The sequence below is a fragment of the Drosophila montana genome, unplaced genomic scaffold, assembly GCF_035044405.1.
Source record: "Drosophila montana isolate Dmon_TW-CO22-7 unplaced genomic scaffold, ASM3504440v1 contig_3217_1, whole genome shotgun sequence".
Classification (NCBI taxonomy): domain Eukaryota; kingdom Metazoa; phylum Arthropoda; class Insecta; order Diptera; family Drosophilidae; genus Drosophila; species Drosophila montana.
In genome coordinates, this window is record NW_026998097.1 from 1,992,691 (window position 1) to 2,019,424 (window position 26,734).

General features: G+C 39.0%; 9 protein-coding genes and 2 long non-coding RNA genes across 17 annotated transcripts; 7 read left to right on the forward strand and 4 right to left on the reverse strand.

Moving 5' to 3' along the window:
* The first annotated feature begins 204 nt into the window (after positions 1 to 204).
* On the forward strand, positions 205 to 3,699 carry trc (Serine/threonine-protein kinase tricornered). Its single transcript, XM_064689064.1, has 5 exons — positions 205 to 893; positions 1,648 to 1,857; positions 1,934 to 2,040; positions 2,107 to 2,591; positions 2,660 to 3,699. Exons 1-5 carry the CDS (start codon positions 414 to 416, stop codon positions 2,752 to 2,754), a joined length of 1,377 nt encoding a protein of 458 aa, XP_064545134.1. The 5' UTR covers positions 205 to 413; the 3' UTR covers positions 2,755 to 3,699.
* Positions 3,700 to 4,639: 940 nt separating this feature from the next.
* LOC135433215 (uncharacterized) lies at positions 4,640 to 5,282 on the forward strand. 2 transcript variants are annotated; one of them, XR_010437035.1, is made up of 3 exons: positions 4,645 to 4,774; positions 4,858 to 5,090; positions 5,144 to 5,282. It is a non-coding gene; the product is annotated as an uncharacterized LOC135433215 (long non-coding RNA). The 2 variants fall into 2 exon arrangements; XR_010437034.1 differs by having other exon boundaries at positions 4,640 to 4,774; positions 4,858 to 5,282.
* A 192-nt stretch (positions 5,283 to 5,474) lies between these two features.
* Deaf1 (deformed epidermal autoregulatory factor 1) lies at positions 5,475 to 9,568 on the reverse strand. 2 transcript variants are annotated; one of them, XM_064689158.1, is made up of 4 exons: positions 9,104 to 9,568; positions 7,630 to 8,404; positions 6,305 to 6,942; positions 5,475 to 6,235 (listed from the first exon to the last, which is right to left on the reverse strand). In XM_064689158.1, the coding sequence occupies exons 1-4, from the start codon at positions 9,233 to 9,235 to the stop codon at positions 6,065 to 6,067; spliced, it is 1,716 nt and encodes a 571-aa protein (XP_064545228.1). In that variant the 5' UTR covers positions 9,236 to 9,568; the 3' UTR covers positions 5,475 to 6,064. The 2 variants fall into 2 exon arrangements, with proteins under 2 accessions (XP_064545228.1, XP_064545229.1); XM_064689159.1 differs by having other exon boundaries at positions 7,639 to 8,404; positions 9,104 to 9,567.
* On the forward strand, positions 8,560 to 11,777 carry Fibp (acidic fibroblast growth factor intracellular-binding protein). 4 transcript variants are annotated; one of them, XM_064689186.1, is made up of 8 exons: positions 8,560 to 8,604; positions 10,251 to 10,329; positions 10,393 to 10,711; positions 10,778 to 10,885; positions 10,940 to 11,072; positions 11,126 to 11,226; positions 11,285 to 11,539; positions 11,596 to 11,777. In XM_064689186.1, the coding sequence occupies exons 1-8, from the start codon at positions 8,575 to 8,577 to the stop codon at positions 11,672 to 11,674; spliced, it is 1,104 nt and encodes a 367-aa protein (XP_064545256.1). In that variant the 5' UTR covers positions 8,560 to 8,574; the 3' UTR covers positions 11,675 to 11,777. The 4 variants fall into 4 exon arrangements, with proteins under 4 accessions (XP_064545256.1, XP_064545255.1, XP_064545257.1 ...); XM_064689185.1 differs by lacking the exon at positions 8,560 to 8,604 and adding an exon at positions 8,993 to 9,079; XM_064689187.1 differs by lacking the exon at positions 8,560 to 8,604 and adding an exon at positions 10,065 to 10,188.
* A 125-nt stretch (positions 11,778 to 11,902) lies between these two features.
* On the forward strand, positions 11,903 to 13,888 carry cyc (cycle). Of its 2 annotated transcripts, none has more exons than XM_064689181.1 (5): positions 11,903 to 12,066; positions 12,382 to 12,465; positions 12,524 to 12,972; positions 13,040 to 13,466; positions 13,530 to 13,888. In XM_064689181.1, exons 1-5 carry the CDS (start codon positions 12,056 to 12,058, stop codon positions 13,789 to 13,791), a joined length of 1,233 nt encoding a protein of 410 aa, XP_064545251.1. In that variant the 5' UTR covers positions 11,903 to 12,055; the 3' UTR covers positions 13,792 to 13,888. The 2 variants fall into 2 exon arrangements, with proteins under 2 accessions (XP_064545251.1, XP_064545252.1); XM_064689182.1 differs by having other exon boundaries at positions 12,394 to 12,465.
* A 520-nt stretch (positions 13,889 to 14,408) lies between these two features.
* LOC135433182 (probable cytochrome P450 305a1) lies at positions 14,409 to 17,120 on the forward strand. Its single transcript, XM_064689169.1, has 2 exons — positions 14,409 to 14,573; positions 15,636 to 17,120. The coding sequence occupies exons 1-2, from the start codon at positions 14,480 to 14,482 to the stop codon at positions 17,066 to 17,068; spliced, it is 1,527 nt and encodes a 508-aa protein (XP_064545239.1). The 5' UTR covers positions 14,409 to 14,479; the 3' UTR covers positions 17,069 to 17,120.
* Positions 17,121 to 17,375: 255 nt separating this feature from the next.
* Positions 17,376 to 19,394, reverse strand: LOC135433214 (uncharacterized). The gene is made up of 4 exons (XR_010437033.1): positions 19,046 to 19,394; positions 18,640 to 18,864; positions 17,865 to 18,574; positions 17,376 to 17,809 (listed from the first exon to the last, which is right to left on the reverse strand). It is a non-coding gene; the product is annotated as an uncharacterized LOC135433214 (long non-coding RNA).
* Positions 19,395 to 20,818: 1,424 nt separating this feature from the next.
* Kap-alpha1 (karyopherin alpha1) lies at positions 20,819 to 23,997 on the reverse strand. Its single transcript, XM_064689166.1, has 5 exons — positions 23,858 to 23,997; positions 22,351 to 23,100; positions 22,036 to 22,299; positions 21,473 to 21,972; positions 20,819 to 21,413 (listed from the first exon to the last, which is right to left on the reverse strand). Exons 2-5 carry the CDS (start codon positions 23,073 to 23,075, stop codon positions 21,232 to 21,234), a joined length of 1,671 nt encoding a protein of 556 aa, XP_064545236.1. The 5' UTR covers positions 23,076 to 23,100; positions 23,858 to 23,997; the 3' UTR covers positions 20,819 to 21,231.
* Positions 23,992 to 24,370, forward strand: LOC135433211 (DNA repair protein SWI5 homolog). Its single transcript, XM_064689208.1, has one exon. The coding sequence runs from the start codon at positions 24,057 to 24,059 to the stop codon at positions 24,264 to 24,266; it is 210 nt and encodes a 69-aa protein (XP_064545278.1). The 5' UTR covers positions 23,992 to 24,056; the 3' UTR covers positions 24,267 to 24,370.
* Ccdc58 (Coiled-coil domain-containing 58) lies at positions 24,301 to 25,198 on the reverse strand. Its single transcript, XM_064689205.1, has 4 exons — positions 25,051 to 25,198; positions 24,840 to 24,986; positions 24,646 to 24,768; positions 24,301 to 24,585 (listed from the first exon to the last, which is right to left on the reverse strand). The coding sequence occupies exons 1-4, from the start codon at positions 25,084 to 25,086 to the stop codon at positions 24,481 to 24,483; spliced, it is 411 nt and encodes a 136-aa protein (XP_064545275.1). The 5' UTR covers positions 25,087 to 25,198; the 3' UTR covers positions 24,301 to 24,480.
* Positions 25,199 to 25,407: 209 nt separating this feature from the next.
* Positions 25,408 to 26,413, forward strand: LOC135433203 (uncharacterized). The gene has a single exon (XM_064689200.1). The coding sequence runs from the start codon at positions 25,483 to 25,485 to the stop codon at positions 26,251 to 26,253; it is 771 nt and encodes a 256-aa protein (XP_064545270.1). The 5' UTR covers positions 25,408 to 25,482; the 3' UTR covers positions 26,254 to 26,413.
* Positions 26,414 to 26,734: the final 321 nt, after the last annotated feature.

The window sequence follows — 26,734 nt, forward strand, 5'->3', positions numbered from 1 at the left end:
TCAATTGTAAGAAACAAAAACATATTTTGCAACAAAGGTAATTAACTATCAGCTGATTGGTAAACCTATCGATATTTCCTTATATCGATTTTGTTAAAAGAGTGGCTGCATTTCGCATATGCCCAAATACTGAACTTCTTATCACAGAATGAGCTCATGCTATTCGATTAAAACGCATTCGATTAATTGCAAGCATATCAACCCTACGCACAATAAGAAAGAACGACGATAACGAAACACGAAAGAGAGGTAGCAATTTAATAAATTACAAAGGAAAAACGGCAATAAAATACTTCAAGCTGTGTGTCTGCTTTAAGCAAGTGCATAACTCGTGCAAGGACACTAAACTCCACGACACGCATACAGACACAAACACACACCAGCAGCAGCAGCAACACACACACACAGTTTAGATGATGAGCAGCAGAACGGACACGGATGGCTCCTCCATACGTTTCAGCGATCACACACTGGACAAAGCCACCAAGGCCAAGGTGACGTTGGAAAATTATTACAGCAATTTGGTGACACAATACGGTGAGCGCAAACAGCGCCAGGCCAAATTAGAAGCGCAGCTGAAGGACGAGAGTCTAACAGAGACACAGCGCCAGGAGAAACGTTTACAGCATGCGCAAAAGGAGACGGAATATTTGCGCCTCAAGCGATTGCGATTGGGTGTCGAGGACTTTGAGGCATTGAAAGTCATCGGACGTGGTGCCTTTGGCGAGGTGCGTTTAGTGCAAAAGAAGGACACGGGACATGTGTACGCCATGAAGGTGCTGCGCAAAGCGGACATGCTCGAAAAGGAGCAGGTGGCACACGTACGCGCTGAGCGCGATGTTCTCGTCGAGGCGGATCACCAATGGGTGGTCAAGATGTACTACAGTTTTCAGGTGAGTGCAAATCCCACACACATCACCCACGGTTCGCAATTGCAGCTGAAAATCAATAAACCAATACAAGCACAAAAGTGCTTGCCAAATCATATGGTCTGCGTCTTTGTGTTGTTGTTGTGGTTGTTTGTTATCGTTGTTGTTGTTTTGATTTGTTCTTGGTGAAAGTTTTCACATACACATTTACACACACGCACACACACACACATATATGCATGTAAGTTTGTTTCTATGTGAATACTTATAAGAACATCGCAGCATGCAAAACGTGCAGAAATCAACATTATTTCTCAGTTTCGTAATTATTTCACTTTCTTTATGAACGTTTTACAAATTCAGGTCACAGCGTTTGTTTATTTATTTTGTATTCGTTTACATTTGGATGACATTTACGAAAATAGGCATGCAAAAGCATGAACAAGATAGGGAAGTATGCGTGGCAGTGATTTTTTTTTATTAAAAGGTATTGAATTAACTTGGCTTTTATACTTTATTTTACATATGTATTTCACTAGATACAAGTTTTACAGATTAAAATAACATTAATGTGAAGGGCTTCTATAACCAGCATAGTTTTTGTTTTTATCTCAAGTCTTGGAATCTGCATGGGTTTTGTAATAGTGCGGGTAGTCTTTAATCTTTCCTAAGTCAATTAAATTATCTGCTAAGTTGTTCTTAGCCTTATGTCTTGTGAAAAACAACTCCTAAAACTGTTAATTGTTAACAAATTTTCCTGCTTCTAAACGTAATACAGGACCAGGTCAATTTATATTTAATAATGGAATTCTTGCCTGGCGGTGATATGATGACGCTCCTAATGAAGAAGGATACGCTATCCGAGGAGGGCACACAATTCTACATAAGTGAAACGGCGTTAGCGATTGATTCAATCCACAAGCTCGGTTTCATACACAGGGACATAAAGCCAGATAACTTGCTGCTAGATGCGCGAGGGCATCTAAAGGTAAATGAGGAGAGCCTCCTACAATTAAATATGCAAATTAGTAACGATGCCTATTCCTATGCTTATATTATTATAGCTTTCTGATTTCGGGCTGTGCACAGGCTTAAAAAAGTCACATCGCACGGACTTTTATCGTGATTTGTCGCAGGCAAAACCATCCGATTTTATTGGCACCTGTGCCAGGTGAGCAACAATTATCAAGCAAACTAACGAACTGAAATTCACATCAATTGTTCATTGTTTGAGCAGTCCCATGGACTCGAAGCGGCGTGCAGAGTCCTGGAAACGAAATCGACGCGCTCTTGCCTACAGCACAGTCGGCACGCCAGATTATATAGCACCCGAAGTATTCCTGCAAACCGGCTATGGACCAGCGTGCGATTGGTGGTCACTGGGCGTTATTATGTATGAAATGTTAATGGGATATCCGCCATTCTGTTCGGACAATCCGCAGGACACGTACCGCAAGGTGATGAACTGGCGGGAAACATTAATATTCCCGCCTGAAATACCCATATCGGAGGAGGCCAAAGAGACGATTATCAATTTCTGTTGCGAGGCCGATCGACGTTTGGGATCACAGCGTGGCCTGGAGGACCTGAAGTCAGTGCCGTTCTTTCGTGGCGTCGATTGGGAACACATTCGTGAGAGGCCAGCAGCAATACCCGTGGAAGTGCGCTCCATTGACGATACGTCCAATTTCGACGAATTTCCGGATGTCTCGCTGGAGATACGTAAGTGCAATCCCATTAAGTATAATTGGAATTTATTAAAACTCAAAACTATTTATTATGTTATACAGCATCGGCGCCTGTGCCGCAGGGCGGCGAAATTGCCAAGGATTGGGTCTTCATCAATTACACGTACAAGCGCTTTGAAGTGCGAAATTTGGAGTGAAGCTGCGCAGCTTGCCGGTTGCCACACTTTGCCACCATTATCACCACCAACACTAACACCACTCCTCACAACACCTCCAGCAACAGCAGAAATCACAATTGCAATCGCAGTCTCTCTAACACCGTCATCAAAAGCATTCTCAAACGCTATAAAACTTAATTTTTTCTTTGAATGTCTTACCTACATGTGTATTCAAATACTATAGCTAACATTTGTGATTCCAAAAAAGAAACAAAAAACAAAACAAAAAACAGAACAAACAGCAAGAAAAGTGAAAAATATGTATGTATTGTATTGTAAATGTTTTGCGCCTAAAATTAAGTTAAACGCTTAAACTAACTAATTCTTCACTGTGTATGGCTTTGTTTAACTCCACTCTACGCCCCTTTGAAATCGTTGTGTTAAGAAATATGGCACTTGAATAACCAATTTGGCAATTGTTTATAATTATATATATTTGTTTTCCTTCATTGGGCAGCAGCGAAATTTGTTGATAAATTTCATAAATGTATGTACGTATATCCAAAATATTATTATTTAGACAATTGTGAAATGTTTTATATTTAGGCACGTTATTTAATATACTTACATATGTATATGTTTTGTATTTATTAATTATGAAACTCAACACACACACATATTGTATGTACCAACCACACAAATTAGTTACTAAACTAGCCACATCAGCAGCAAGAACAGCAATTTAAATATCGGTTTCGTTCAGTGTACACAATCCTCACCCACACCCACAGCCACACACACACACACACACACACAGAATCTTCCTACAACCCTGAATATTCTTGTAGTTATTTCTTACAGTTTTTTGAAGTTTTGTGTGTTTTCGAACAAAAGTTATCGCTGGTAAAACGCAAGAAAATTAAATCGAATTATATACTACAGCTAAAAAAAAAAAACACGAAATAAAAAAAAAAAAAGAAAAATCTACCCGAGCAAAACTTAAAGTAATTAAAGCATACCTATAAATAAATGAAACGAGTAAAAAAAGTTTTAAGAAATTATTTTTGGTAATAGACTATAATAATAAGCATATTGATAATATGTAAAGCAAAATGCAATAATAAATGAAACATGTGCATAATATTGACTAACAACTAAATTACTTTCAAGTATTTTTGGATGACGCGCATAAAGGACATTTTTATAACGATTATTGAAACCGTTCCTTAGAGGTAAATATATATTGACAATGATAGTTAAATATGTATGTATATATATTTACAGTTTTCAGCGATTTATACTTTTCTTATAAAAATCGAATAATTTTTTTCACATGAAGGTTGTAAGTAATTAAAAATGCACTTTGCTGAGCATAGATCATCTCCATTGCATATTTGATCTGCTTTAAGAGAGTACATCAAAAGGGTAAGAGAGCTGCCAGAGTCAATTAAAAAGGAGATGCCAGAGAGTGCATCGACAGAAAGAGATGCCAGAGTACGACTGAGTGAGATGCCAGAGAATGTGCGATTGAAAGCGATGCCACAGGGTCAAATCTGCGCAGTCAAAGGAATTTTAATTTCATCATAGAACGAGCGCATTGTGAACAGTGTCCAAAGTTGCTTCGCAAGCCATCAGAGTGAATTACCAGAAGTACAAGCAAGAAAATAAAGTGAGATAATATTCAAAAAAGATAAAGTGTCAATACAATAAGTCAACTGAAATGCGAACGACTAATCAGTATTTAAAGTGAAATTAGGATAAAGATTGCTTTGATTATACGGTAAAACAGTTAAAATTATTCAAACGGAAACTTAAGCCCACTCAACTAATGCATTGACGTTTTCTGCGTACGTTCCGAAAAGTATGCTATGCTATACTTGAAGAATATTGGCCAACAAGGAAATCCTGTAACAGCTACCAAATATTTTACATATATTTTTGATACACTGAAGTACTTACCTAAAGGTATATTTTCATATTTTATATGCAAAAAAAACTAAAAAAAAAAAACAAAGAAACACAAAGAATACGACAACAAGTAAGCGTTGTACATTTAAATGTATGTATATATTTTTCTTTTCGTTCATCGCACTCTCTTTCTGCTTGTTCTGTTCTTGTAATTGTGTTTGTATTTGTTTTTAGAAAAAAACGTTACAGACATCTGAAAACAAAGATTTCAAATTCGCTAAGAATTGGTTTCGAATTATCAACGGACTCTAACTGATCTGTAATATCTATTAGAAATTGGTTGAGTTGCAATTGGTTGTGCTCGTGTGTGTGTGTGTGTGTGTGTGTCCGCTGTGACTGTGTGAACCGGAATATATAGCTAGTTTAAAGATATTTATATATATATAATATATATACTACATACATAAGTATATATGAATGTGTTTGCATATGGACTACGTACTACTTGAAATGGTTACAGCTTCTTACGAGGGGGGAGGAGTGGACGTATGTGGGGGCAAGAATCTTTACAATGGAACGTGGGAGAAAGTACCCCAACGACACGGAAACTTACACACATCTATGTAATTTGTTAATAATTAAATGTTTTTGCAATTAAATGTTTGTGATTTGTTTAGTTTTCTTCACATCTTTCGTTTTTATTTGTTTATTTTTATTTTTTTTTGTTTGAAATCTTTATTGGATGCTTGTAACGACGGGCAGTAGATCCATAAAATTATAATCGTAAAATGTTAAAAGTTTAACTATGTGCTTAGTGTCTAATGAAAAATGTATACATAGACGAATATGTATTGTATTTCTGCTTATTTTTCGCGTTTGGTTTTGTTTTTATTTTATTTTTTTTTTTACTTTTACTTTTGTTTCATGCAAAAATTTGTCAAGCAGAAAAAAGTATGATGGGGGGGGGAGTTGTTTCGGATTGGGGGGACATTGTTAGTTATGCTATGCGCTTTGCAACTATTTATAAATTTAATTTAAATTGAATTACACGTTAAAGTTATCGGATTTTGTTGCATTCTATCAAATCGCAGCTATACTTTTCCATTTACGCTATGCCAAGAAGCCCGTTTTGGACGCTTGCTTTGATTTACGCTTGCTACAAAACTTCTGATTATTATTTTTTGTTTTTGTTTTCTACGGTCGATAGTAAAATGTATATATAAATATATATACATATATATTTATATAGTTATATGTACTTTTAAGAATTACATTATAATAGGACATAAGTCTAATGGGAGGGCTTGCTAAGGAGTTGGACACATGGGTATTGTGTACTGGTTGGAACAGGGAATTGGTTTATCTGATTGGGATAAGGGGGCCTTGCGTAATCATATATTTAATTATTAGTAAAATTTGTATGTACAATTCGTTACGTTGCTTAGGACTGATCATCGATCAATAACATGACCTGTTGCGTTGTCGTTTGTGGATTCCTTGCGCACTCCACCTGATGAGCATTCCAATCCTTGCGCTGGCAAAATTCCGAACAATACGGCGTCTTTCGACACAGCGAGCACTCGGCCAGCGCCTCCCGATTGCAGTTGGCGCACTGCAAACAATTCGAATGAGAACAAATTTAGTTTTTGAATATTTAATATGGTATCCAGTATGTGCTTACCTTCTTTGCCGATATGATCTCGTTGCCATGTAATGAGCCCGATATATTGGGATCATCAATGTCTGTATGGACCTGGACACGCATCGCGGATACCGCCGCATCGCGTTCCTTTTGCAGAACCTCGATGCGTCGCTCGTAGTTCTGCTTCATATCGTTGAGCAGGCGTTTAAAATCGTTGGTTGCCTTCACCATGGTGCAGTAAACGTGTTCGATGTTCTTCATCGATTGACTGCTATCCAGCACGGCAATGGAGCCCGTATCGTTGATGTTAACCACAAACGTTTCGCGCTCGTACGGATTGCCCATTTGCGTTTGGTCAACCAGCTCGGTGGAGGTGTCTAAACTGTCATTGAGCGCCGCCCACGGTTCATCCTTGGACGTAATGTTGTCTTCGGCTAAAAACATGTTATTATCGTCGACAACATTGGTGGCGGTTGCTTGCGTTGGGTCCACGTTATTGTTGTTGTTATTGATGCTGCTTCCGCTTGTGTTGTTGTTGTTAGTGTTGCTATTATTGTTGTTATTATTATTGTTGCTATGTGTATTGCGTTTGCGTTTGGGCCCAGGTTCCACATCGAGATCGGTTTGATTTCGCTTTCGTCGCTTATACGGCGTGAATAGACGCACAGGACCGGAGGCTAAAAAACAAGTTTTCTGGTATTAATATAATTGTTTGTTGTGCTGGCACAGATAAGAAAACTGTCCCAAAAAATGATGTAAATGTGATCAAAGGTCAACTCTAAGATTTGGATCTATTTAAATATATCACCGATTCACTTTTAACTTAATTTATTACAAATTGGGTAGACCTTAAAATTTCTAAGAAATGTTTGGTATTTAACGATATCGAATTGTCTACTTAGGTGAAGTCAGATTGAACCATGATTAAAGCTAGTCAGAGTTAAAACAAACTACAATTTCTAGAAATGCCTTTTTGAAATTTGTATTGAATATAGAACAAAATATATATTTGAAATTTAATCGTTTCTTGTTGCCGATTTTATATGGGTTTCTTCAAATACAAATAGATCCTCAATAATAAGAATAATGAATCGCCTCAATTCTTGTTCGAAACTAGTTAAAAGTTCCTTATTCTGATTCTGACTTGAAACTCATTTTTTTCTTGCCAAACAAAATACATATTAGGAAGTTGAAGGCAAATAGCCTTTGTTTTGGGTAAATACAAAATTTCAGAAGAATTTTAGTACTAGACAATTACTGATGGCATTTGAAATTTCTTTTGGACTATAGAAATGTTTATTAAAAAAAAAAAAAGAGTGGGTGTGTTTTCTGTTTTGTTTTGTTTGATAGTATGCATCTCTCACCTGACTCACCTGCTTCGTCGTCACAGCAGACTGTGCAACTGCAGTTGGTTGCGTGCGGCGTAAGCGTGCCCTCATCGATGAGGGACTGCAACGATTTGCCACCATATTTGATAGAGCGTTTCCAATCCTTGCTGGAGCCGCGACCGCACACGTGCTCAAATTCGCTGGGCGTGTGCCATTTGTCTTTATATTTGACACAACGCCCTCGGCCACCGGAACCCAGTTTGCTGCGATATAGTTCGGCGGAGGTGGTTTTACAGCGTATCTGGAAGACCTCCATGTGCTGTGTACTAGATGTTGTTTCCGCCCAGCCTGTGGAGCCCGTTGTGTTGCCGCCACCACCGCCGCCAGCAGCATGCTCGAGTGTCCCGATGCTGTCATGGCTATTATTGCTACCAGAGCCATCGTGATTCAGTCCAATGGTGTTTGTGGCGGTGGTGTTTGTGTTGCCAGCGCCGCTATTGACGCTCGTCTGTGTCTGCTGCTGTTGCTGCTGCTGCTGCTGTATGACAATCGTTTTGAGGTCGCTGCCCATGCTGACCGTGCTGCTGGACAGGTAGCCATTGTTGTCGACGCACAGCATCGGCTTGAAGTGCGGCAGCTGATCGGGCGTAATCACATTAAAGGCCGTCCCAGTTATCATTGAGCCGATGGGCAGTGATACGGGCACTGATACAACGCCGCCACCGCCATTTGCACCGCCGCCGCCGCCGACACCGCCGCTGCCGCTGTTGTCGTTTGAGGAGGATGTGACCATGCGAACTTTCGTATCCAACTGCATTACCATAGCGCACATTACAGAGTCACAGAGTTACAGCGTTGCGATGCGTTGCGTTGTTGTTTGTTTGTTTGTTTGATTTGCCGTCACACGAACATTTACGACAATTGTTAGTTTTAATTTATTTTGTATTTAAATTTTAGTTTGTATTTTATTATTAATTTTACATGGAAGAAATCAAAGAAAATTTCGTTTGTGTAAGTAAACAACACAGCATGGAAAAATGAAAATCGGTATACACAACAATTTGCGCCACACACAAATTCTGACGTTGCTGGAGTTGGCTGTGGTGGTGGTGGTGGTGGCGGGCTCTTGCTCTGGCTCTGGCTCTGGCTCTGAGACTCTAACTGTCACTGTGGGCTGTGTAGGGCGCAAGCACCGCGCGCATTTTTGTTGCGCCGCCTCCGCCTCCCCCTTTCATAAACCCAACAGCACGCCGCCGCCGCCCCCCCTTCCATTCACACACCACTTGTTCTATAGAGAGGCACACATACATACACTTGCACATCCCCACTTAAACACACACACACACACACATGCACAAGTAGGCAGCGCGTTCTACAACTGCGCGTTGGCTGCGCGGGCATCCAACGAAAACGAATGAACGAACATACGAAGGAACCAACTGGCGAACGAACCAACGAACCACCCTTGCCGCCAACGCCAGTCAGAGTAAGTTTTTGTGTGTTGATTTACCTGATGATGATGGTGATTCTCTAATGTGACCTCTTCTTTCACAACATCGCGCACGTCGTCGTTTAATGCGGCCAAATCTTTCACTTCACGTATTCTGCTCAAATGCAGTTCAGTTGAGGAATCCTGTTCCATTCTGCACCACAACAACACGACACAACAAATTCACTCTTCTTCTTCTGCTTCTGTTGGTTTCCTTTTTCTGTTTGTTGGATATGAATGTGAAGTTGTTCATCGAATTGTTGCAATTGCAATTGGGCTACGGCTACGACGTCTGTTGTCGTTACTGTTGTTGTTGTTGTTGCTGTTTTGGTTATTGTTGCGTTTACAATTGATTTGCGCGCACACCATTCACACTGAACTTGTGTTGTGCACGTTGCCTTTGGCTATTTACAGTTATTTTATATGTTGCAATTTACATTTTTACATTTCTTAAAAGTTGATATCCGTAGCGATATAAGAAACACAACGATGTATCGATATAATCGATATATATTTTTTACCGCATTCGATTTATATTCGATGAGGGCATTTATTTAGTATATCGAACAAATAAATAAAAAACATATATTTTACATTACATGTACTAAAATTAAAGCCATTATTTTTTTATGCAGATACTATCCGCCGGTTTTTAATCAGATATTTTTATTTATTTAAAATCGACTAACTGGGCATGCGCATTGTATCATTAATTAATCGAATAGTTCGGCTTGGCTGCGACTTTTCAGTTACAAGTTTCACTAAAAAATACTTCTAATAAACGATTCATGCTCATATTCTCTGTAATTCGTCTACGACAAAAATTGTAAATATGATTGGAAATATACCATAACCTAAAATAAGGAATAAAAGAAATTCCGTTTAAATTTTATGTGTAGTGGTTACAATTAAAAAAACAATAATGTTTAATTTCAACATGTGTTGCTTTAGGATCTGAAAAATAAAATAAAATCTGAAACCGCGACAAAAGCGGTATAAAATAATGAACCAATCAGTTACTTTGTTCGCTCATTCTGTTCAGTCCGTCGGTCTATCGAACTTGTTGAAAGCAATTCGATAAGACTCTGATAATAATAACAAAAATGGTAAATTTAATGTTATTAAGTTAATTAATGGATATCAATGTATTTGACATTGTTTTCCTTAGGCGGATGTTGACGTTTTTATAAGCAACTACACCCTTGTGGATCCAGAAATTTACCAACTATGGATCGAAGGATTTTCTTGTATGTCGTTCATTAATGCTTTTATTTTTGTTAAAAGTGTTTTTTGAAACATTCTTTCCAAAGCCAGCGAAGCGGTGTGCTACTTGAAGCAGAAAGGATTTGGTCATTCAATGGGTGCGCCAATTGACTTGATTGCTTCCGATGTGTTGGACCATTATCGAACCTATTCGCTGATTGAAACTTATTTGCATGCGCCCACAAAATTGATGGAACAATCCTGTTTCCAATTGGAGCATCATACGCGAGACCTAATCATTGAGAAATACTATTCGATCGATGATGTTGTGGCACGCGAAATCTTGGGAAAGAAGTTGAGTTCACGCTATCGCAAGGATCTGGACGAAGTGGGCGAAAAAACGTGTGTTAAGCTTAAGTCGTGTCGGTACGTAATATGTGATTGGATATAAGTATGGATCTGAATATTATTCACCTATTTGTCTTCGAGCAGACGTCAATTTGACAACGTGAAACGCATTTTCCGGGCTGTTGAGGAGCTACCCGGAACGTTGACCAATAATATTATGCAGCATTTCTTTATATCGAACGAACTGGCCAAGTAAGCTAATTATATAGATAAGTAACAATTAAACTTGACAAACATTTATTTCAGGAAATATGCCTGCATAGTATTTCTGGCTTGCTTGCGCTTCGAAACGTCCAAAAAGAAATTGCAATATTTGACCTTTAGCGATTTGCTCACTTGTTCACACGCCATCATGATTTACTGGACATACACTTACCAGGTAGCCATTGCGTCCAAAATAATGAACGCCTAATAAGTTTGATATCTTATTAGCACACCGGACCCGAGTACTATGACACTGAAATGGATAAGGAATTTCTGCTAGATTTACGTGAACTACGCTGTTTGCTGGACAAGGAAAAGGAAATTAAACAGTATGTCTTCTTAATGTTATATTTGCTTATCTTGTTAACTGATTTGTATATATTGCAGTCTTGTCTGTTTGCGGCTAAAGCCTGTTTTTCTGGAGCGAGTCTTTCACGAGCTGGATGGTAATTTCCGTTCTTACTGGCGTGCGCTTATTACCATTGCGTGTAATCTGCATCGAAATCGTGAGCTGCGAGATCTATTTGTCGATCTATGCGAGAGGCTGGTAGATCCTTGGCGTCAAAACGGCTGGAATCGCGAGCAGGTTAACAAATTTATGTCTTCAATAACACAGAGCGTTCTGGATTTGGAAATATCTAGGTGAGTTGATCTTGTTTTATGTACATTTTTGCCAAACTAAAGTATTTGTTCTACAGGGACCAAGAAACGCGTTGTCTTTGGGATCGCTATATGCAGGTTATAACTATATGTTTAGACAAAATGTATCATATTTAATTTTTGAATTGTGTTTTGTTTTAAATATGTTGTATATTTTATAAAATTAAATTTAAAAAGAACCTTTTTATAACAAATAAAATTAAAAATTCATAAATTGTGAGCACAATAGCTTTGCATTGCAAATGCAACGAGCTTTCTATGCAGCGACGTTGCGAGTTGCCAGACAGACAGAAAAGCTTAAGTCTGAGCAAAAGCTTGCATTTGGCAAACTGCAGATACTTCCCAATTGTCGTGTTCGTGCTGCGATTTGGTTCTGTTGATGGTTCTTACAACTGTTTGTAAACAATAATTCTTACCAACTTAAATCGTTTTTAATATCTTAACAACATTGCCGTACATTAAGGCCAAAGCCGTTTGCGAAGTTTTCTACGCAAAACGATGCAAGATATGTGAGTTCTATTGCTTGCGCATTGCAAATTATACATTTCCTACGTATTCATAAGTGTGCGTGTATAATTCCCTGTATGTCACAGATACACTCACGCGCACACACATTCAAATTCAGTGGGTTTACGTGTGTTGTTGGGACAGGGGATGTAAGTAGCCCGAGCAACAGTTGCCTCATTATTTTCGGCTTAATGGGGTGGATGTTTTTTTTTTTTTTATATATATTGATGGTTTCGACAGGTATTTTTATTATTGCTGTTTAATAATGTTTGATTATTATTAGCATACCTGAGAGTACAACAATATCAAATATAAAGTCCATCTTACAGTGAAAACCGTAATGAACTGGATGATGACCCATTTGATGAGGAAAAGTCGATGCGCACAGATGAAAATCGAAAGTATGAAATCGCTATCTGTATATACACAACTATAAATAAAAACATAACATTTTTGTAGGCAAAATCACAGTGAAATTGAGAAAAGGCGTCGCGATAAGATGAACACCTACATTAACGAACTGTCCTCAATGATACCAATGTGCTATGCGATGCAGCGCAAGTTGGACAAACTAACAGTGTTACGTATGGCTGTGCAGCATTTGCGGGGTATACGCGGCGGCCTACATCCCTATAATGGGGCTAGCTATACGCCAAGTTTTCTGTCTGAGCAGGAGCTTAAGATGATCATATTGCAAGCCTCAGAGGGCTTTCTATTTGTTGTCGGTTGTGATCGCGGACGCATTTTGTATGTGTCGGAATCTGTGTCGAGCGTCTTAAATTGCACTCCAGCCGATCTGCTAGGCCAGAACTGGTTCGATGTGCTTCATCCCAAGGATATAAGCAAGGTCAAGGAGCAGCTGTCCTCACTGGAGCAGTGTCCCAGGGAGCGACTTATCGATGCCAAAAGTGAATATCCAGCGAAACTACCAAATGAATTGATTACTAAACCATTTTTCAAATCACTTTCACGCAGCCATGTTGCCCGTCAAGACGGATGTGCCGCAGAGCTTGTGCCGCCTTTGTCCGGGCGGGCGTCGTTCCTTTTTCTGTCGAATGAAACTGCGTGCCGCAAACGATCAAATTAAGGAGGAGTCGGACACATCTTCGAGTTCACGCAGCTCCACAAAACGCAAATCGAAGCTAAGCATGGACCACAAATATCAGGGAATACAGTGCACTGGCTATCTGAAATCGTGGATGCCGATCAAGGACGAGGATCAGGATGGCGATAGTGATGATCAAACAACGAATCTCGCCTGCCTCGTGGCCATTGGACGGATCCCAACCAACGTGCTCAAGACGAGCATGCCAACCTCGCTGGACAACAATCCGAATATCCGGCATGTGCTCTTCATATCACGCCACTCTGTGGAAGGCAAGTTCCTATTTATTGATCAACGGTAGGTCATAGCAATTGCAATACATTCACATTTTACATATGTATTTGGTTTTTGGTGTTTTAGTGCTACGCTGGTGATTGGGTATCTGCCCCAAGAAATACTGGGCACCAGCTTTTACGAGTATTTCCACAACGAGGACATTTCTGCTCTGGTCGAATCCCATAAAATGGTTATGCAACTCCACGAGATTGTCACCACGCAGATTTATCGCTTTCGCTGCAAGGACAATGGCTACGTACAGCTCCAGAGCGAATGGCGCGCCTTCAAGAATCCATGGACAAATGACATTGACTACATAATTGCTAAGAACTCCGTATTCCTCTAGAGAATAGTCACGCAAAGGAAACCTTTTAATGAAATCGATTCCAAAACACCTTTAGTTCTGAAGAGGTTCTTAAACTATAAATATCCGATTTTATATTGTATTGATTTATTTGATATTTACATCAATTTTCACAATGTCAATATAAATGTGTACATTTACATATAGCTTTGATTTTATTTCTTAAGCATTTAAATGAAGTATCTAAAGTTGTTGTTGATCAGATGTCCCTATATATTAATTGATATTTCTAAATACAACATTTTGTATACATTACAAAGAATACTTTAATTGTCAATGGTTGAATTTTGTAGACTTTGAACAACCGCTTTAAGTAATTACTAAGAGAACGTAATTCAGAGGCTCTCTTTATATAAAAGAGTGTTTATATTGAATAACTGTAGTTATCAAATAGTTCTTGCTGTGTTTGCCTTTATCAACATTTTGTACGATCAATGGGCCCACATTCACACGTAGCCGGCGCCAACGCCAGTTCTGCGTGTGTGTGTGTTTGTGTGTGTCGCTGTGTGGCTTTTGCACGCCTCTCTCGACGCTCTCTCGGCTCGTGTGCGCATATCCAATTGGCTTTAGTTTTAGTTGGCATCGAGCGTGCGAGGTGTGCGGACGCGTTTTAATTGTGTATATCGTATGTTTTTTTAGTGCCTGCAATTCGTTTACAGATATTGCCAAGATGAGTGTCATCATCTTTCTGGTTACGGTTCTAATTGGCTTTCTGATATATTCGTTATTGAACTCAATCAGACGACCCCGCAATTTTCCGCCAGGTGAGTGAGCGATAAAAAATAGTCAAATGGGAAACACTTTAAAAATTCGCACAACTGTCTGGATATCAGTATCAAATTTCTATATTTCAAATGAATGCTACAAACGGAAGTTCATTCATTCAATAAATTTAGTTGATTAACTGCTATAAAGGAAGTACTCCAATTTAGAGAACATGCCCAGTCAGCGAATAGAACTTGGCTTTCTATGGGATTGCATTTCACTCGATTGTATATCTAGATATAATTACCTGGCTTCAAATTTGTTTATCAATATCTGTTATACAAATCCATTTGTCTGTGCCATGGATACAGAGTGTGCCCACTGGCACTCGACCTGCCTCACGCTCCCTGTCCAGCTAGTCTAGAGTATTCGCATTGACCAACTGAAAATGGACAGCTGAACGACTATGGCCAGCCCACGGTGACCAGCTATGGAGGCGACGGCGACGGCGACGTCGACGGCGACACGCGTCTGGCATTTCAAATTGGCTTCATTGATAAAATTGTCACACAACTAGATGACTGACACCTCACCCCAACATTTTGAGTAGGTGTCTTGACATCAAACTGATTTACATATGAATTTTCCAAGCCTAAATCTTATGCAACAATACTGAATCGAGAAATAATTCATTATATTTGGATTGATTATTTAGTTGTATATTAATTGTGGGTACTTCTATGTATTATTCATTAATTATACTGAATTAATATCCCTATATAACATACTTATTATATATTTTAAAGACGACAAATTAAATATATATCAAGAGTTCTATGTTTGATAAGTTGTGAGCCACACTATAAAGATTGAGATTTGGCTGTCGATTTTGCTATTAAACTTTCGGTAGTGCCAAATAGTTCGAGCGATAAGATTAAATTAATAATCTTTCGTTAAACTATTGCTTTAGTGATTTTAATTGCCCCTTTTTTTGTGTAAAGCAAAAGGCAAAACTCTAAATATAAATATAGTTAGCATCTTTATCTCTATGAGAACACAAGATTGTAAATAAGATCCAAGGCACATTTATTTTTAACCCATCTAACTAACTTTACTTTTAGGTCCTGGCTTCTTGCCTTGGTTGGGTAACTCGTTGCAGTTCCGCAGAGAGGCACGTGCCGTTGGTGGTCAGCACATATTATTTGAGCAGTGGGCGAAGCGCTATCAAAGCCAGCTGCTCGGATTGAAGCTGGGAGAGGAGTATGTGGTGGTGGCGCTGGGCCACGAACTGGTGCGTGAGGTGCAGCTGCAGGAGGTATTTGAGGGTAGGCCGGACAACTTCTTTTTGCGACTGCGCACCATGGGCACACGCAAGGGCATCACGTGCACGGATGGACAACTTTGGTACGAGCATCGTAACTTTGCCATGAAACAAATGCGTCAGGTGGGCTACGGCCGCAGCCAAATGGAGCAGCAAATAGAGCACGAGGCGGAGGAGCTACTGCAGCAACTTAGTCGCACAGAAGCAGCGCCCATAGAGCCCGTCAATTGGTTGGCCCAGAGCGTGCTCAATGTGCTCTGGTGCCTGATTGCGGGCGAGAGAATAACCAGTAATGAAGATGGTACACTGCGCCGGCTGCTCGAGCTGATGAATAAACGATCCAAGTTATTCGACATATGCGGTGGACTGCTGGCTCAGTTTCCATGGCTGCGTCATGTGGCACCCGATCGCACGGGCTACAATCTTATCCGACAGCTGAATGCAGAGCTTTACAGCTTCTTCATGGAAACCATCGGAGAGCACAAGCGTCGCCTGGAAGAGTGCCAGGCGCGTGGAGAGCAGCTGCCCGAGAACGATCTCATCTTCGCCTATCTGCAGGAGATGCACAGCCAGCGACAGGACACCGATAGCTTCAACGAGACACAACTGGTGATGACAATACTGGACTTTTTTATTGCTGGCTCGCAGACTACCAGCAATACAATCAACTTGGCATTAATGGTGCTGGCCATGCGCAAGGATGTGCAGGAGCAGCTGCATGCTGAGGTGTCCGCCAATGTGCAGACTGTTGGCGCAGAGACGGATGCATTTCCTCATCTCAGTCGGCGTGAGTCCTTCCACTACATGGACGCCTTCATCATGGAGGTGCAACGCTTCTTTCACATAACTCCCATAACGGGCCCGCGTCGCGCACTCTGGCCTACCAAACTGGGCGGCTTCGATATACCCAAGAACACCACAATACTTATTAGCTTGCGGTCAGTGCACTTGGACGAGCAACATTGGAGCGAGCCACACGAGTTTCGGCCAGAACGTTTCATTGATGCCGCCGGAAAGTGCTGTAAGGACGAGTACTTTATGCCATTCGGTCTGGGACGGCGCCGCTGTCTTGGCGATGCGTTGGCGCGCGCCTGTATTTTTTCGTTTCTTGTGCGGATTGTGCAGCGCTTTAGCATTGTCCTACCAGAGGGTGAAACGCCATCGCTGATCCTGCAACCGGGCATCACACTAACGCCCAAACCGTACAAAGTGCGGTTCGTGAAACGCAGCTGAATTCGTCCAGCTGGAAAATGACATCAATCCATTAACATCATTTAAATTGAAATAAATGTTTTTAACGATTTTTAAAAACTGCATTAAAAAAATATTTGTTGAATATTTCTCCCCGTTATTTTTACTAACATCGTTTGATTCAAAGACATTGTCCAATCGAAGTAGCCGCTGAATTGTCTTATATCGCTATTATCGATAAGTCATTTGATATCTTATCGACCTGCCACCACAGCGTATCGATCAGAAATTTTTAAAATGTGTTCAAATGTTAGTGTTGCCAATGAATATAATTTGATTCACGATTTATTTGATGAACTCAGAACCGTTATGTTAATGCAATTATTAAATGCAATTAGAATTCTAGTTACGTTCCTTTGGATACACATTTTGTTCATCTATTGCATCGTACTTAAAATTAAATGCGAATTGCATGTTGGATAATTCATATTCAGCATTGCTGATGGCAAAATCTCGGCATCTATTAACAAGTTCCAATTCATATTCGAGATTAAATCTTTTAAAGCATGCTGTTAGAGCCAACTTATAATTCATATTTGACAACCAACTATCCTCTGGACCAGAAGGATCACCAGCAGCTTTGACTGGATTTTTATATATCCTTTTATCGTCAGCGCTCGCTTCCGTGTGACATAAGGAAGCGATTAGGTCCTTGAGCTTGGAAGCAAAAACATTTCCATTCCAATCCAATTGCAGCAAATTGCTTTGAGTATGCTTCGTCAACTAAAATAATTACATAATTATTCAAATTTTACAGCCATTTCATAGAGTCTTTTACCTTTTCTTCTATATCGGCCACTGCGCTCCTGCTGCACACAGACAACACAAATGGGGACTCCGGTCGGATGCTACTTTTACTTAGACAATACGATAAATTTATAAAAGGTTCTTCGAAAAGTTCTGTCTTGTATGGCAAACGCAAATATCCCAAATTCTTACAACTAACAATCATTTTTATTAGTGCATCGCTGTCGTCAACATTTTCTGAATAGGTTTCAAAAGAGAAAAACTGAAGATTTTCTAGTTTGGTAAGACATTGATACATATTGCTGGGCCACGACAAACATAAAAATGCCTTGAGGGATTTCAGCTTAAAAATTTCGGTCGTATGTGCATGATTTGAAGCCATGCTGATATCTAAAATTTCAAGTCGATCAGCATATCTTATGGATAAACTGTCGACCAATTCTTTTGTTTCAAAGATCGGTAAGCTCGATTCACCATTCATATCAAATCTTAGATATTTTAGATTTACAAAATCAGAAAGGTTCTTCAACTGCTGATTAATCGTCAGATAAGTTAGTTTCGGGCAATACGCATCCAGTTGAGATAACTGCTTGCACAAGGTGCTATCTATAAAGTAGACCGATAAAGTATGTAAGTCCCGCTTTGCTTTGAAGATTTCTAAGAAATCATCTGGACCCAGTGTATTATCAATATTGTAGAGATGAAGTATTTCCAGTTGGTTACAATTCTTCAACTGTTTTACTGAAAGTGTTCATAAATATAGTTCAATTATTCGTACTCTTTAATAATATTACTTTCAGACTTACATTTGCTTTCCGGCGCATAGTACAAAGTTAAGGATTTTAATTTTGATACATTTGACAAAGCGGCAACAATTTGATTATCACTAAAGGATTTGTACTCGTATATCACATTTTGTAAATTCTTCATTGAACCAAATATGTTAGAAAAATCGCTAACAGTCACATTTTCATCGAATCCAACTAATTTTAAAGTTGTCAATTGATTAAAGTCAGTCTTTAGAGCCAAAACTACAAAAAATAAATATAATAAACAGAACATTTTTGTATTAGCTTTAAAGCATGGGGAGTGTGAAATGCCGTTTATTTAGTCGGCTAACTGTAACTTTAACAGGTGCGCGGCGAAAACTGATAACGGCAAAAGTCTCTATACCAATCGAATAATGCTAAATATGATCGGTTTAAAACTTACTTTCGGATGCGGGGGTATCAAAGAGACTTAAACAGATTAGGTTTGGCAATTGTAACAGAGATCTCACAAATCCACCGTCAAAACAATCGCTACTTTCGCCAGAAAACAATAAACGAACATGCGTCAAATTTGGGCAATGTTTGCTCAACATTAAAATAAATAACTCAAAATGATTAACATTGGTTGTGAAATCAACGTATTCTTCATAGATCAAAACATCAGCGCCATTTGCTTTGAGAACAATTTGCCAATCTGTAAGAGTTTTGTGCATCCATCTGCTGATTATTTTGTAGCTTTTATTAACACTAAGCGACATGTTGAATATCAAATAATATACTGATTCATCCGTCGGCCAGAACACAATTAAAGTGTTATCGCAATTGTCGTCTACATGTACAATCGATATCGATATATGTCTGTCGATATTTTATAGTCGTATTCCATGCTATAAAATATATTCCTATAAAAAATATATCAATTTTTTAAAATCATTTGGGACTGAAACATATTGTACGTGCTTGTAAATGATTTTATTTTATTTAATTTTAAAGTTGTCAATTGATTAAAGTCAGTCTTTAGAGCCAAAACTACAAAAAATAAATATAATAAACAGAACATTTTTGTATTAGCTTCAAAGCATGGGGAGTGTGAAATGCCGTTTATTTAGTCGGCTAACTGTAACTTTAACAGGTGCGCGGCGAAAACTGATAACGGCAAAAGTCTCTATACCAATCGAATAATGCTAAATATGATCGGTTTAAAACTTACTTTCGGATGCGGGGGTATCAAAGAGACTTAAACAGATTAGGTTTGGCAATTGTAACAGAGATCTCACAAATCCACCGTCAAAACAATCGCTACTTTCGCCAGAAAACAATAAACGAACATGCGTCAAATTTGGGCAATGTTTGCTCAACATTAAAATAAATAACTCAAAATGATTAACATTGGTTGTGAAATCAACGTATTCTTCATAGATCAAAACATCAGCGCCATTTGCTTTGAGAACAATTTGCCAATCTGTAAGAGTTTTGTGCATCCATCTGCTGATTATTTTGTAGCTTTTATTAACACTAAGCGACATGTTGAATATCAAATAATATACTGATTCATCCGTCGGCCAGAACACAATTAAAGTGTTATCGCAATTGTCGTCTACATGTACAATCGATATCGATATATGTCTGTCGATATTTTATAGTCGTATTCCATGCTATAAAATATATTCCTATAAAAAATATATCAATTTTTTAAAATCATTTGGGACTGAAACATATTGTACGTGCTTGTAAATGATTTTATTTTATTTATTTCCTAATATAGTTTGTTTTACACATTTTGTTAGTATATAGCGAGTTAGTTGTTGGTTTTGTTTTCGAAACTCTTTAGAACGACGATCGCCGATTTCAAACAATGCAGAAATTAAATTTTTACACCAACTTCTAATATCAATGTGCATAGCAAAATATAGTACAACTGAGATTTTCTATTCGTCCTGGTCTGATTCTTGTTCTTTATTGAGTGACAATTTATATTAAATAAACATTTTATACTTTTAACTTAAGCGAATATAATGGTTTGCAACTTTTTTAACAAAATCAAAACTTTTCAAGTTATTCGTTATAAATTTAATGTAGATGTAGGCATACATACGTAAATATGTATAAATAACAACACCAAAGCCGGCTTCGAACTAAGTATGGAGATATATGCGTATGTGTGTACTTATATGCATAATGAAAATATTTACAGTCATAAGGAAAGCATCGCATATACATAAAATATAGGGATTTATTAATGTAGCTAGCTAAAAATCGATCTTGTATTCACATACATACATACACACATATGTATATTTTGCAACTTGCATACATCTGTGTCTGTAACGTATTTGGATTAAAATGCAGGAGTCGTGGTCCTGGACCATATGCACACATCGAATTTTCGGAACGCTTCCGCAAATAATAATAATGATAAAGAGTATGTAACAAAAGAAAACAAACAACGTAAAAAAACGTAAAACAAAGGTCGGGGCCGTCTGACTTAAATGCTAATGACTGCACACTGCGGTGTTGTCAGTGCCTGTCGTTGTACCCGTTCTACACACATTCCGATACTACTCTCTGAATGCGTCCAGAGATTACCATTTGCTTATGGTTATATTTTCTGTGTTTGCTGTTGTCATGCTAGAAATTGAATCCACTGTCGGGCAAATTGTGCGGATTAAACTCGTACTGTTGAGTGCCAGCAACGGGCGCAACACGCGTGTCCTCCTCCTCGTTGCCGAAGTATTGTTCAATGATGTAGAATGATTTATGATAAATGTCGCGATTCTCGTGTGCCTGGAGGTATTCAATTTTGTCGAGACCTGTTGAATGTTCAAAATCAAGTATTATTCTGAATATAACCATTTTCAGTTCATCTTACCGCCGCACTTTTCAATGGTCATTGCATATGGATTGGGGCGCACTTGATACTTTTCGCCTGCTTTCAGAATGTTCTCTAGGGCGTTCAAAGCTACCTGGACAATATCCGAATCGACTACGGTGAGAAAGTCGCACATGGGCGGTACGCAGCCAACCTGAACCAAATAATGTATCTGCTCAGAAGTGCCACTACTGGTTGCGTTTGTTATGGCCCAAGCAGCTTCTTTACGTGTTTTAAAGTCGGCCGTTTGCATTATCGTCATAAGCTGTGGGAAAATATTGGCATTTATAATCGCCTGAATTTGCTCGCGATTCCCAGCCGCAATATTTGATATGGTCCAGCAAGATTCCTTCTTAATAGTTTCGGCCGGTGAGCATAGCAAAAGGCTGATGCACGGCAAGGCATTATAGCTCAATATCACTTGGGTCTGCTGATCATCGCCGGTGACAATGTTGCCCACAGCGCGAAGTGCCGCCGTGCTCACATTCTGCTGAGGATGCCTAAAAATATGTAACAAGTTATCATATTATTGCAAACAACTATTATTTATCAGCACAACATACAGTAGCAGCTCGACAAGCCGCTGACAAACGCCCGCATCAATGACGGCCTGAATTTTGTCGTTGGGACCATCCGATAGATAACTAATGGCCCAGCATGTATCGCAGAGCACATCCACGTCAGTGTAGTCCAAAAGGCGCGCTAATATGGGTAGTCCGTGTACTATTTTGGAGAAATCGGCTGGCGGATTTTTGCCGCGGCATAAATTTGATAGCGTCCAAACAGCATTGCGTATCATGGTAATGCGGTCGGAAGTGCTCAGCACGCTGGAAAAGAATTAAGTTAATCGTAGAGCTGATCTTTATTGCATTACTTACTGCAATAGCGGCAACAGAATGCCAGAGCTAAGCAAATGATCGCGGCACGTGGGTGAATCGCCAGCTATGTTTCCCAGGGCCCAGACAGCCTGCTCCTGCACATCGTCATGGGGGCTGGACAGCAACTCTATGAATATGGGCACTGCGCCGGCCTCGATGACAATCTTTGTTTGGTGCGAGGTACCCGACGCAATGTTTGTCAGTGTCCAGGCTGCCTCAAACTGTAGCGTTGCATTTGTGTTATTGCGCAAGAATGTCACAAATTGAGGTACAATGTTTTTCTGTATAACCTCCTCGATTGGTGGATTAGGATCGCGGGACAGAAGCTTGCGAAACTTTTGCGTTGCCTCCAGCTGATCGCTTTCTTTATCGCTGTATAGCATCTGAATCATCTCTGCATTGATAATCGATTGCGGTACAAAGCCCTCTGGCTGACCAGCCCCATGTGATTGCATTCCTCCCCCGCCCATAACCATACCATGGCTGCTACTGTCTGCCATGTGCATGTCGCCGCTTTGCAGATGCAACTCGCCACTGCTGCTGCTATCGATGCCGGCACCTGGCGAGGTGGCCGGTGTTGGGTCAAGGACAACATTGCGGCGCTTCGAAAGCTGCTGTTCACGTTTAGTTTTACGCAATTGTATGCCAACCTCCTCGCGTCTGCGCCGCATCTCTGTTGAATTCAGAGCGGCATTTTTATAGCGCTGTTTGTGTGTGGCGGACATTTTATGTCTGTTGATATTAAGAGTGCTGCAAAAGACAGAAAATAATATATATAGATATTTTTTTTTTTAATTTTTATGCTTAACAGTTGACAATTTTAGTTTTAGTTCTGTTGAGTTCAGATTGCGCACACAGATTCCAAAACAAGTCGTAATCAGTGCCTACATTGATGAGGTGAATAATTTGTATTGAAAAACTTACGCACACATATGTATAAAGGTCAGCTGTGTTACGCGTGTTATGATACAATTCACACACACTAAATATTAATGATAGACATTAGATATAAAAAATATGCTTGGGACTCAACATGAATGTAAACTGATGACAATTAATTACCTAGTTTTGGGATCTTTCAAACGTATCTTTTAAGCTTTTATTTATATTTTATAGAGCATAGACAAGTCGACCACTCTTGCCTTTTGCTTTACAATAACCTTTTGGTACATGCACGAAGGGTAGTCAGCTTACGCACTTCCTTTTGGGAATTGAGCTTGCATTTGAATCATCGCGGTGAAACGGCGCTGGTAAATGCTAATTCTTAATATCATAAATGCACTTTATGAGTACTTTTATATTTGCACAGCGACAAACACTTTCACATTCTAATGGTAAATACATACAGACATGCATACAAGTGTAGGCGCGTTTGTGTGTATGTGTGATGGGCTTAGGTCAGCGTCAGCAAATGCTGCATACTATTGCTCTTTTTGCTATTGACTACTTGGGGTTTAAGACTTTTCATTTTTATTTCTAGTTATAGCACAATTTGTTATCACTTTACCTGTGTATCTGCCAATTTCAAGCGTCTATTTATAGTACAAAACACAAATGCAAATTTTAGTCACGATATTCCACACGTTTTTAGTTGGGCGTTAAGGTTGCCAGACTAATTTCACTGCACTCTACAGCTGATTGTGCAACTTGGTAAATTTCGATATCGATATCAACAGTTAAGGCATTACAATAAAAAAGCGCCAACAATGAATAATTCCAAAGAGCAAGAAAATTCCAATGACCAAATAATCAGTGAAGATGTTTTGCTAAAGCAAAAACAAAAACATATGAAACTTTTACACGAATATAACAATCTTAAAGATGCTACCCAAACTGTGCTAGGGGCCTTGGCGCAGGCGAAAGGATTACCGATTAGGGATATACATAAGATTTACAACCTACCAAGCGGTGAATGACAAGAACTTGGATTGTGTGAAGTGAAATGATTCGTTATTGTTTTATGTATTTATTTTCAAAATAAAGATCCAAATGCTTGTAAACAGCACGGGTTAGTAACAAATTACTAGGCAGTACCTGTCTGTTTATATTACAAATAATTTCACTTACAACTAAGCAATTCACTGCACTGCCTTCATTGCACGCTGATATCAGCTCCGCTAGCCTACAAATTCATTGGCCAGCATGAAAATAGGCTCTACAACGTTCATTAAATGCTTTGTATGTACGTTCCTTGATGATATCTTCCACACTAAGTTCCGCTTGCAATACTCTCAGCTGGCAACAAATCGAGATTTTTACTTTGGCAATAAGCAAATACACAAATTTGGAACGTACCTTCCGTTGCTCTGCCTTAAATTGGCTATCGGTGTCCACATCATTAGGCTGCGCCTCTCTTTTCTCGCGTAGCTTCTTCAATGTTGTCGCCGACAAGGTTATGCAATTACGTATGTTGGTTTGCTGCCCGGATCAAAAAATTAAAATGTATTGCAGTTGAGAGAAATTCAACATGTTTTCTTTTAGGCATTTACCCGTGTGAGATGTGACTGCTGCAGCTTAGAGTACAAATCGCGGCAAGTACTCTCACTATTCACTTGCCCCTTGAACGATTCCGTAGGAAGAGCATTAAGAGCGTAGATAATTTTATCATCCACATCGCGCATCTTTTTTAGCGCCTCCTATTATCAATGGCAGAATTGTGTCCAGTTGTTGTGCAACTTATAATTATATGCTGCGACTTACTTGAAAGCCCAAAAAGTCAAAGCACGAAACAGCCATCGAAAATATTTAATTTCAGTAGAATTTATTAAATTAATAAAATAAAAACAAAAATATGCCGGCGCAATGTGCGTTTTGAAAGCGTTGCCACATTATTCAAGTTAAATATCACAATTGCCGATATTTTCTTGATAATAGATTGTATAAATTAATGAGTGACTTTTCCTGATCAGTCGTTTTGCTTTTTGCAGTTTTTTTTTTGTTAAATTTTTTTTAATTAGTTTATTTGCTTAACAGTAATGTTAGTATATATAAATAACAGTAACGTAATCGACAGTAACATTCGATAGTGGCATGCAAATTGCATTCGATGTTTACCATCTCTATATAGACAAGCCATTAGTAAAAACAATCACAACAAATTTATCAAAATAACAAACAAGGGTAATTCTACTCATGGCTGCCAAGCACGAAGATATACGTGATAAAATTGAAAATGGCATCTACAAACTTGCTACAAATGATAAAAGCACACGCAGCACTGTATGGCGCGTGTATCGAAAGATTGAGAAAGAAGACGGCAAAATATTGGAACACGTCTTGTACTGTATAGGATGCAAAAATCTTATGTCGTTCACCCATAAATCCACAACAAATTTGCGCCGCCACAAGTGCCATTTGCAATACTTAAAAAAGCAGGCCTACTGTAATGGATATGCAGACGCAAATATCTCAAAGGAATGGTTCAAAGATGATGAGGCAGAAATGTCAGTGGAAGACATTTTGATGGAGGCGGAGGCCGAGCTTAAAGTTGACAACGAAGAGAGTTCTGGGGCGCAAACAATGATTGACGAGCTAGATAAGAAACCCACATCAACAGACGTCGCTGCATTTATTGCTCTCCGAGGTGCTGGCGCTGGAGCTGAGCCTAGTGATGCTGGCGTTAACACTGGGGTTCTTGTCCAGCAAGCTAAAAGCGATGATGATCCACTTAATGTTGGTATTACGACCATTCCAAACTCAAATTCACGTCTCTCTGAAGTTTTTGTGTCCCACGATGTTAGTGGGGCGGAGGAGTCGGCAATATACGCACAGACATGGTCTTTAGAATACCGCAAGCTTACCGAAGATCAAAAATTCTATGCCAAAAGAGCGATTGACGAGATCTTTGTGCTGGGCCGGTTAAGACGTTTAACGTTAAACACTGTGCCATCGGTAACCGAGTGAAATTTTACAATATTTTTATGCTTAGGCTAATTTAAATTAAACTTCTCTTATGTGTATGTAAATAATGTATATATTTATTCGATCAACTCTGTGGTCTCGGTTGTTAGGAAGTTAATAAATATAGAAAATAGTCTTGGAAAGACTATTCTTTCCCACCTAACGAAGCCAAAATTAGAAATATAAAACTAGAATTTACTAAAGCTTACAACTGTTTTTTAATGAACATTTTTGTAGGTTGTGTATTTTCTGATATCGATATAAGTATCGGTCTTTATAGAGACGCTACATAGAAGAAAGTTTTTTGTTTCAATATGAAAGTGCATATTTCCAATTAGACTTGCATTGCCAATGCACAAATATTTTATGTTATGCTTAGCATACGTTGGGAAACTGTTATAGCTCTGTTATCAATTGTTAAGTCACTTTATCAGTTATTTAACGCAAATTTACCCTTCAAAGTACTGAGTTATTAAGTAAACAT